Source organism: Arachis duranensis, chromosome 6 (assembly GCF_000817695.3).
Source record: "Arachis duranensis cultivar V14167 chromosome 6, aradu.V14167.gnm2.J7QH, whole genome shotgun sequence".
NCBI lineage: Eukaryota > Viridiplantae > Streptophyta > Magnoliopsida > Fabales > Fabaceae > Arachis > Arachis duranensis.
Window position 1 is genome coordinate 69,017,115 of NC_029777.3, and position 10,962 is coordinate 69,028,076.

At 42.2% G+C, this 10,962-nt stretch overlaps 1 protein-coding gene across 1 annotated transcript; it reads right to left on the reverse strand.

Annotated features, from left to right (window-relative positions):
• Positions 1-7,977: 7,977 nt before the first annotated feature.
• Positions 7,978-8,469, reverse strand: LOC107493686 (uncharacterized). Its single transcript, XM_016114742.1, has one exon. The coding sequence runs from the start codon at positions 8,467-8,469 to the stop codon at positions 7,978-7,980; it is 492 nt and encodes a 163-aa protein (XP_015970228.1).
• Between the last annotated feature and the right edge of the window lie 2,493 nt (positions 8,470-10,962).

Below are 10,962 nucleotides of genomic sequence, written 5' to 3' on the forward strand. Positions count from 1 at the left end.
AGTGGGCTTTTGCTTGCTTTGGATTTGAGGGAGAATGGGTCTTGGATGGCCTTGATTCAATTTGGTGAAGAATTGAATTAAATTGAATTTTGGTTGATTTTGGCCCATATGTTGCTCCCAAGAGGCTGCCCTGCCCTTGTGGAGGGCAGAGCAGGGAAATTGTGCGTGCCAAGTGTGGGATAGGCATTCAGGATGCTGCCCTGCCCTTGTGGAGGGCAGGGCAATGTTGTCATGGTGCGTGCCATGCTTCCCTGGGCCGTGTCAAAGTGATGCGCGCAAGCTCCCTTGTGTGTAGCGCTCCCCACTTCCCCTTAGGTGCTTGTGTTCGAACCTTGGTGAAAGCACTTGAGGAGCAATTTTTCCTTGATTTTCCATGAAGGGAGCACGATATTGCCCTGCTCTCCAAGAGGGCAGAGCAGAAAATTAAGCGCTACTTTGCTTTGGAGTGAGGCTCCAGCTTCGAACCTTGGTGGAAGCACATTGGTTTATTTTCGCTTATTTTGGGCCCTTAAAGATGCCTTCCGTTCCTATCTCAATTGTATGCCAAATATAGATTGCTATATATCGTTGGAAAGCTCTGAATGTCAGCTTTCCAACGCAACTAGAAGCACATCAATTAGACGTCTGTAGCTCAAGTTATAGCCCTTTGAAGGAGGCATGGTCATGCTGTGAGCGCCCAGATTTTACCTTAGCGAAAATTCTTGCTTCCAACCTCACTTTGCATCACGATTCTGCCCTGCCCTTGGCAAGAGCAGGGCAGTGTGTGCTGATTGCCTATTCTCCTTTAATTTGGTCATGGGCCACGCTTTTAAAAGCGTGGCCTAAGACTCCAAAGTGTGCTCCAACTTCAAAGTGTGTCCCAAAGCTCTTTTTTTCTCCTTTTTTTGTGCTTCTTTGCTTCTTTTTCTTCTTATTTCTTACAAGATTTATAAAATTAAAAGATCAAGGAAATATACTAATTAAGTATAAAAGCATTCAATATTTAAGCACAAATCATCAATTTCTTGTATGAAAAAGCATAGAAAAATAGGTATATGATGACTTGTCATCACCTACCTTGGGGGTAATGCGGTGCGTAGCCACCTTTCTTGAAATTTTGGCTCCTTGGTACAAAACTCTTGCCTTGCCCCTTTTTATAAAACCTCTGGCGATCATTTCTTGCTACCACACTTTTTCTTGAGCATTCGTCCACCACTCGACTCTTGTTGACCAACTCAAGAAAAGCTTATAATCTCCATTAGCACCCCAGTACTCATAATGTCATCTCTACCACCATGTCCATTACCACCTCCAATTTCGTTTTCAGCATCTTGTTGTCTCATCCGTTGGTAGCAACAGCAGCAGCATTAATGGCAGCAGCCATGTTTGCCATAGCAACCATGAAATCAGTCAGATTATCTACCAATATGATTCCCTCATAACCTCTCCATCCTCATCCTCGTCCATGTCCACGAGATGCTATTTGGGTCTTGTCCACACCAAACAATTGATACTAAGGTGATCAGTCTCAATATCTCAAATCTAGTGCTTCGAATTCCTAAAAGTATGCTCATGAATAGTTATATTATATTTATCATGAAGATATCTTAAATAGCATAAAAATACAACTCAAAGTATGCCGAGAAGCATAATCAGTCCATCATTCAAGATCTATAACAACGAATGATGAGAGATTTTTACGCCGGTATAGAAATTATCAATAAGTCCAATCATGAGTATAGTCTAACCGACATACAAATTTCTCATCAAACAATTCTAAAATCTATAACCAAGAGTATTATTCCCAAGTCGTCTTCCCTAGGAATTGCCTTAGAATGCACATCATTTATTAGGAAGTCTTTTGTGGTTTTGAGAGTTTGGTATAAGAATTTAAACTAAAAACAATGAACAATCAATCAATCAAGATAAAAGCCTTGGCCAAGGGTGAGCGTTGGAAGTTCCATCATCATAGCTTCCATCAATTATGACAAAAATCAATCATTGCTTCACTTAGTTGACCCCTAATCATGGAGGAAAGTCAAGTGAGAGTAATTAACTTGAGGCACAAGTTCTAATGAATTTTAGTTCTTGTGGCCTACAAGTCAATTGACAATTCTCAATTGATAGTCAACAATTGATATTAACTATTCAAGTGTTTCCAACAACTCAACCCCTAAGCCAAGTAAGAAGAATCTACTCCATAGCTAGGGTTGTCATTTCATCAAATAATTGGTGAACAATAGTGAGAAACATTATGAAATTGAGAAAAAGGAATTGAATTCAAGCTATTCAACTCAAGGCAAGCATCAACAATCAAACAATTGAATGAAATTCATCACTTCATTAATCAAAATCCAAATAGCAAAGTCACAATTTTAAGATCTAGAATGAATGAATCAAAAGAGCATTAACTGAGAAGAAAAGAGTAGATCTACAACTTTGAATCAAAGGAACAATGAGTTAGCCATAGATCTCACCAAGAATCTAAGAAAAATTGAGATGGAGATTGCAAAGTTCTAGAGAGAGGTTAGAGTTTCTCTCTCTTCCAAAGTATAACTAACTAGGGAAAAATATCTAGAAAATGTAAAAATGAGTGAATAACTTTTGATCCTCCAATCTGTGGGTCTTTTTATGCTTTTCCCGCCAGGACTTTGCACCAGACAGGGCTTGTAACTACTCCCAAATCACTGGTCATGTTTTCTTTTTAAAAATCACGTGCGGCATCGACACGTATGCACACAGCACGTGTACGCGTCCCTGGAGCTTTCACAATCCACGCGCATGCGCCAAGCGTGCGTGCGCATCCATGAGGTTTTGGCTTAGCCATGCAAATGCGCCGCTCTGGCTTTGGCTTCTATGCACCGACTTTGGTAGCGCGCATCCACGCGTACGCGCAAGGTATGCGTACGCGTCGCTGCTCGAAAATCCAAAGCTCCATTTTCCATGCTCCTTTCCCTCATGCATGCTTCCTCACCCTCTTCCGGGCCATCCTTGCCCTATAAGCTCTGAAGTCACTTAACAAACGGATCACGGCATCGAATGGTAATAGATAGGGGCTAAAAGATATCTTATTTGATGTAAAAGAAGCATGTTTTTATCTATGAGGCAAAGTTGGGAAAGGAACACAAAGTTATGCGTTTTTATAGGAATAAGCGTGAAAGATCATTGATAAATCCCTAAAATCCATACAAGATAAATCCTAAAAACGGGATTTATCAACCTCCCCACACTTAGACTATAGCATGTCCTCATGCTAAAGGAGAGCAAAAGACCAAAGGATTACAAGAGAATGTGATTCATGAAATGCAATCTATCTATATGGATGCAACTAAGATGAGTGTTATCATCTACTTGGTCACAAGCAAATCAATCTTCCAAGAGCAAACATAAGCACGTAGGGCAAAATGATAAGCAATGCATGAATTCTACCAAATTTAATCATTAAAGTAAAATGCGCACAACTTGCATGAAGAACGCTCGTGAGAGCCAGGAACGAGAAGTTGGGTTTCGAACCCTCACCAGAAGTGTTTGCACTCTATTCGCTCATTGTATAGGGTTAATCAATCAATTCTCCTCTATTTCATGCTTTCCAAAATTTGTTCTTCCTCTAACAATCAACAATTATTATATGCACGCATACATATATCATGAGGTTTTTCCTTAGGTTGTAATGGGGCTAGGGTCAAGGTGGGGTTATATATATTTGGTTAAGTGGACTAAAATTTGAGTTCTTTGATTAACCTAAACTTCCCACCTAACCTATATAACATCCTATACAATTGTGTAGTAACCTAACTACCTATTCCTCACTTTTTCACATACTCATGCATTCACTCTTGATCACTGCACATATGCATTGATTGTTATTGAGTCTTACTTTGGGGCATTTTATCCCCTTTTCCATTCTTTCTTTTCTCTTCTCTTTTTTTCTTTTTCTTCTACGTTTTTTTCTCATTATTCATTCTTTTTTTCTTTTTCTTTTTGTTTTTCTTTTCTTTTGTTTTTCTTATCAATGCATACGATCTACATTTTTAGTCAACTCATGAGTACGTATCCACTTCCCAATATTTTTAACACAAACAACAACATGCTCTTACCTCAACCAATGTCCCCTCCCCCCCATTTCCCCACACTTGAATAACATACACACACACTAGCCTAAACTAATCAAAGATTCAAATAAGGACATTCATGGTTTTCTGCTTTTGGCTTGTAAGTGGGTTAGCGCAGGCTCAAAGTTGGTCACAAAGGTTGTTACTGGGTAAGGCCGTTTGTGTAAGTGGCTAGGTGAAATGATGGCCCCAATCATATATATGTATTCACACATACAACAATGGACATATAGAGTCAAACAAATTAAGGATCACAATCATAGAGAGAGAACAATTCACACAAGAAGGAAGATAGGTGGCTCTAAGATGTGGCCACGCAATTAGGCTCAAAACTCACTTGCTTGTGTACTTAACTCAAAATCCATGTTCCAAATTACATTCTTCAAACAAGCTTAGCATAAAAAATTTTCAAAATTGGTAGGGTTACCCAAAAAATTCTAGCACTTTGAAAAAGAAATCATTACTCTAACCAAGTGGACCTAACAAGAGATCACTAACATGCAAATGGTGTCAAAAAGCAAAACCTAATCACGCAATCTATCCTAATTAACAAACAAGATTAAAAGTTTATTCAGGTGTTACCTATGGAGATCGGTCGACCGACCTCCCCACACTTAAAACCTAGCACGGTCCTCCGTGCTATGAGTGATGCACAATGGGCGACCAGCTCCGGATAGTCCATCATCTTCCTCATCCTCGCTATCTTCACTTGGGTTGCGGTAGATGTGGAGATATCTGGTTCCTCCATAGGTGGGGTGACAACACTTAAAAGCTTCTTCACATAAGCATACCGGTGTTGGTTTCGCTATTCATATCGATCTATCTTATTGTGAAGATCCTCAATGCATTGGTGGGATGATCTTGGTGGTGCGGATGAAGCAATGGAGATGCTCGCGGGAATAGCTACGTCAAGGTTGCCGGTGTCCGCTGGAGGCTTGAGATATTTCCCGATCGGAACAACACTACCATCAACCGGGATCATGGCCTTCCGATCCGTTGTTTCTCAGGAAACACCGGCCGCGGCAACTAACTCCGTCACTAAAGCGGGGAAGGATAAGTTTCCTTTGGTATGGATACATCCCATAGCTTGACGGATGATAGCTGGGATATTGATCGGCTTCTCGGTAAGGATGCACCAAACCAATAAAGCTAGCTCGTCGGTGATAGATGACCCGTGTGTGCTAGGGAGCACATAATGGGCTAAGATTTGGGCCCATGCCTGAGCCTCCACAGTGAGATATCGCGCATCAATACCCTTAGGCCAGGGTCGCATCCTCCCTCGGATCCAAATTGCTTTGGGTATGGCGATGACCCAGAGAATGGCACCCCAATCAAAACCATACTCGCAATGTGTCGATAAGATCTCTTGGTAGACATCAATCCCATCCGCCAATGGCCCAGTCCTAAGCACTCCTTGAATAGCTTCCTCTGTTATCGGAACTTGCTTTCGATGCACAAAGACCGATGCAAGAGAAGGTGAGTGGTAGTTGGAGTAAAACTCCACCACCCAGGATAGGTTTACCTCCCTCGGTTATCTCATCATAAACCCCCATTGCCTCCGCTCGATGCGGGGTATCACGATTGGAACAACATGAGCCGGAGGAACAAGAAGAGGCTCTGCGTGATAGTTTCTCTCAATTATCATGGGGTAGACAAGCTCGCAGTACCGGTTGGGAAACTTGGTCGGATCCCTCGGAGGGTTATCCTTCTCTGATGCATCAATGTTAGTGATCCTCCGTGCTTTCTTGAGGAGGGGCTTACCTCTATTGGTGGACCCTTAAGGTGCCTTCGTAGTGACCATTTTCTTCGGCGCCTTTCCTTTATCCTTCTTAATGACCATCCTGTAAAAGTTGGAAAGGAAGAGACATTAAACCCAAAGAAGCACTCATAAATGGTAGTCATGCAAGTGAAGAGGGAGACCATAAGAGAATGAGTGTCTTAGGTACATGACAGCTACAACATGTAACTAAAACAACAACGGGCACAATGGCTAGTCACTAGCATAGGATGCAACTGTGATATAAGCATGCAAATAAGAGGCATGAGAGGCATATACTCAAACATCTATAACAAGAAGCAAGTCATAAGGGTTGAGCACGTGAATATGAGACATGAAGAGTAATAAGCTCAATGCACATAGGAATAGACAAGTGAGTGAGAAAGAACACTAAGGGAAAAGCATTAAGTCAAATTTGAAAGAGAGGCTCATATGTGCTTTTCATCAAACACTTGGCATGCAACCCTTAAGTTGCATACAAATGGAGGAAATGGAACAAAGTAGCATCCCACAAAGCAACACCAATCATCATAGAGCACCACATATTGCAAGGAAATCAAATATAACAATTGAACCTACTAATGCAAGAGAAATCTCTACCCACAACACCCATGAAAAATAGTAAGGGGAAAGAAAATCAAACAAACAAGTAAGCATGAATAAGAAATTAACTGAGAAAGAAAGCAGGAAAGTGTAACTAAAGGAAGAAAGAGAAAGAAGTAGAAGCAAGAAAAAGGAAAGGTAAGAGTACCTTTGGAGGGAGAAGATGGAAATGAGGAATGTGAGTGAGAGAATAGGGGAAGAAAGGTGGAAAAAGGGAAGAGAGAGGAGAGTTTGGGACCGCTGAAAGTGGTGGTTGCCGGAGGGCAGTGCCGCCAGAGAGATGGTGGAGAAGGGGAATAATGGTGGTTGAAGTGGTAGAGAATGTGAGATGAGAGGATGAAGATTGAAATAAGAGAAGAGGGATGGAGAATTTGAAGATGTTTCTATGTCGTAGGATCGACGCGCGCGCACCCACCACGCACGCATGTGGATGGGAACAAATAGCAAGGACGCGGAAGCGTCTTCCACGTGTGCATGTGGGTAACAGATGAAGGGTGGATGCGCACGCACAAGGTGCGCACACACGTAAGTCTAGTTATGCTAGGGGCGCAATGCGAGCGCAAAACTCGCGCAACTCTTTGGATTGGGTACCAGGAGTGGGCAGCAGAAGGATTGACGCGTACGCATACAATGCGCGCATGCGTAGATTGGCATGATGCAAAGGGACGCGCACGCGGCATGTATGCCTGAGAGTCAGTGGGGTTTGCCATTAGCACAGCGTTGGCGCAATGGTTGTGCAACTCTCGGGAAAGTTGTACCAGGACTGCGAGTGGCACAATCGGCACGGACGCATCATGCACGCTCACTCGTTGATTCGCAAAATAGCAGAAGGGTGCGTACGCACCAGGTGCGCGCACGCGAGAGCAGGGTTAGGCGCAAGGCATAATGTTAGCCCAGATTTTGCCTAACTCTCTGCAAAAATGTGCTAAGGATGCAGGTGGTGTCATCGATGCGCACGCGTCTAGGGCGTGCTCGCGTGGAATGCTTATGCAGAGTTATGGACGCGTACGCGCCAGGTGCGTGCACGCGCGAATGGGGTTAGGCTTGGGGCTCAATGCTGGCTTAATTCTCGCATAACTCTCTGGAATTTTGTACCAGGGGTTGCGAGGCCATCCACGCGGACGCGTCTAGCACGCACAGGCATGGATCCCCCCTCCTCCCTTTTTTTTAGACATGAAAAAGTGCATTATTATCAAAAATTCAGCAGGCACGCAAGCTAAAGGGGGGCAAAAACACCCAAAATATCATGCAATATCTAAAAATGGGGTGTTTTCTACCACACAATCAATCCACCTACTCAAAATCAATGCAAATCTTCATGAACAACTTATCTAAAGCAACCAAAATCAAATCTATCCAAACAATTCTATAGCTAAGTATTCACAAATCATTAAAGAGTTCAAGAATTATATACAAGAGGGATAAGAAAAAAGTAGATCTCACCATGGTGGGGTGTCTCCCACCTAGCACTTTTGTTTAATGTCCTTAAGTTGGACTTTCACTAGCTCAATTCTCTTTGTCATGAGGTGCATCTTTCAAAAGGAATATCTCAAGCTCCTTGTTTCTTGTCAACTTTTTACCATGATACAATTTTAACCGATGCCCATTAACCTTGAAGATGTCGGAACTTGATGGTTGGCGCAAATGATAGACTCCGTAAGGTTCCGCCTTCTCTACCCGATAGGGTCCTTCCCATCTTGACCTTATTTTTTCGGGCAACAATCTTAATTTTGAATTGTAGAGAATGACTAGGTTGCCGGCTCCAAATTCTCTTCTTCTTATGTTCTTGTCATGCACGGCTTTCATCTTCTCCTTGTAAAGTCTAGAGATCTCATAGGCTTCTAACATCAAGCAATCCAATTCCACTAATTTTAGGTTCCTATCAATTCCGGCCTTTCCCAAACTTGAGTTGCACTCCTTGATGGCCCAATACACTTTATGCTTTACCTCTACCGGTAAGTGGCAAGCTTTGCCATATACCAATCGAAAGGGGCTCATGCCAATTAGCGTCTTGTATGCCGTTCGGTAGGCTCAAAGTGCGTCGGGAAGCTTGGTACTCCAATCTTTTCTATTAGGTTTCACAATCCTTTCCAAGATGCACTTTATCTCCCGATTGGAGACCTCGCCTTGGCTGTTCGGTTGTGGGTGATAGGCCATGGCTACTTTATGTATGATGTCGTATTTCTTCATGAGTCCATCCATTCTTTTGTTGCAAAAATGTGAACATTGGTCACTCACGATTGCTCGTGGTGACCCAAAGCGACAAATTATATTATTCCTCACAAAAGAAAGGACTACATTAGCATCGTCCGTCCAGGTGGGTATCGCTTCCACCCATTTGGACACATAATCAACAGAAAGTAGGATGTAGAGAAAGCCATTAGAGTTTGGGAATGGCCCCATGAAGTCAATGCCCCACAAATCAAAAATTTCATAAAATAGCATGGTTTGTTGGGAAATTTCATCCTTCTTGGAGATATTACTAAATCTATGACATTGAGAACAAGATTTACAAAAGAGAGCGGAATCCTTGAAAAGAGTTAGCCACCAAAATCCACAATCTAGGATTTTTCTTGCCGTCCTTTAGGGTCCATAATGACCACCTCCTTCGGAGCAGTGGCAAGCTTCCAAGATTGATTGGAATTCGGTTTGTGGGATGCACCTCCGAATTACTTGATCCGCATCACATCTCCAAAGGTATGGATCATCCCACACATAGTATTTGGACTCGCTTTTCAGCTTATTCTTTTGATGCTTGGAGAGATTAGGAGGGAAGGTGCGGGATACCAAGTAATTGGCTATTGGTGCATACCAAGGAATGACTTCCGAGATTGCTTACAAGCCCTCAAAGGGAAATGAGTCATCAATAGGAGTGGCATCGCCCTTGGTGTGTTCAAGGCGACTTACGTGATCCGCCACTAGATTTTGCGAACCACTCCTATCCTTAATTTCCAAGTCAAATTCTTGCAATAGTAAAACCCATCTAATCAATCTCGATCTCGATTTCTTTTTAGCTAACAAGTATTTTAATGCTGCATGATCCGAGTACACTACCACCTTGAAGCCAAGTAAATAAGCTCAGAATTTATCCAAAGCAAAAATAATGGCCAATAGCTCTTTCTCTGTGGTAGTGTAATTGGATTATGCTCCATCCAATGTTTTTGATGCATAGGCTATGACATATGGATTCTTACCCTTGCGTTGTGCTAACGCGGCTCCTACCGCATAGTTTGAAGCATCACACATTATTTTGAATGGTTGACTCCAATCCGGCCCTCTCACAATGGGAGTTTGGGTTAATGCAACCTTGAGCTTATCAAAAGACGCCATGCATTCTTCACTTAGGTCAAATCAACATCTTTTTGCAACAATCTAGATAGTGGCAAGGATACCTTACTAAAGTCCTTTATAAATCCTTGGTAAAAACCTGCATGTCCAAGGAATGAACAGACTTCCCTCTCAGAGGAGGGGTAAGGCAAGCTAGATATAACATTGATCTTTGCTTGATCTACGGAGATACCATCTTTTGAAACAATATGTCCTAAAACAATGCCTTGCCTAATCATAAAATGACACTTCTCAAAATTTAAGACAAGGTTTGCTTTAGTGCATCTTTCCAAAACTTTCTCAAGGTTATCCAAGCAATGATCAAAAGAGTCCCCATAGACACTAAAGTCGTCCATGAATACTTCCATGAATTACTCTAGAAAGTCCGCAAATATGCTCATCATGCACCTTTGGAAAGTTTCCGGTGCATTGCATAGGCTAAATGGCATACGCTTATAGGAATAAGTTCCAAAGGGGCAAGTAAATATTGTTTTTTCTTAGTCTTCTAAAGTAATATGTATTTGGAAGTATCCCGAATAGCCATCTAGAAAACAATAGTGAAATTTATCGGATAGCCGATCAAGCATTTGATCGATAAACGGTAGCAAAAAATGATCCTTTCTAGTTGCCGTGTTCAACCGTCGGTAGTCAATGCACACCCGCCAAGAGTTTTGCACCCGTGTAGCTATGAGCTCCCCGTTATCCTTCTTGATGGTGGTTACCCCAGACTCCTTTGGCACAACTTGGACGGGACTTACCCATTCACCATTCATCTAGGCTAAAATTTACGACTCTCCCGTCGATCTCAAATGAATAAGTTCCCGAGTGGGCATCTAAATTGAATTTAGAGGTCCTCAAAAATGGCCTCCCAAGTAGGATGGATGATGTCCTTTCAGATTCACATAGTGGCATCTCAATGATGTGAAAATCAATCGGGAATATCAAACCCTTTATGTTTTCCAACACATATTCCGCAATACCCATCACAGTTATTATGCTTTATCTGCTAAAACAAACCTAGCTGCCGACCGCCTCAACGGTGGTAGCTTCGATATATGATACATGGAAAGAGGCATAATACTAACACATGCACCAAGATCAGACATACAATCAATGAATTGAACTCCATCTATGGTACAAGTAACCATGCACGGGCCCGGATCA

Excerpts from the sequence above, each read along its gene's own strand:
- LOC107493686 (XM_016114742.1), bottom strand. The coding sequence starts at position 8,469 with ATGAGCCCCTTTCGATTGGTATATGGCAAAGCTTGCCACTTACCGGTA.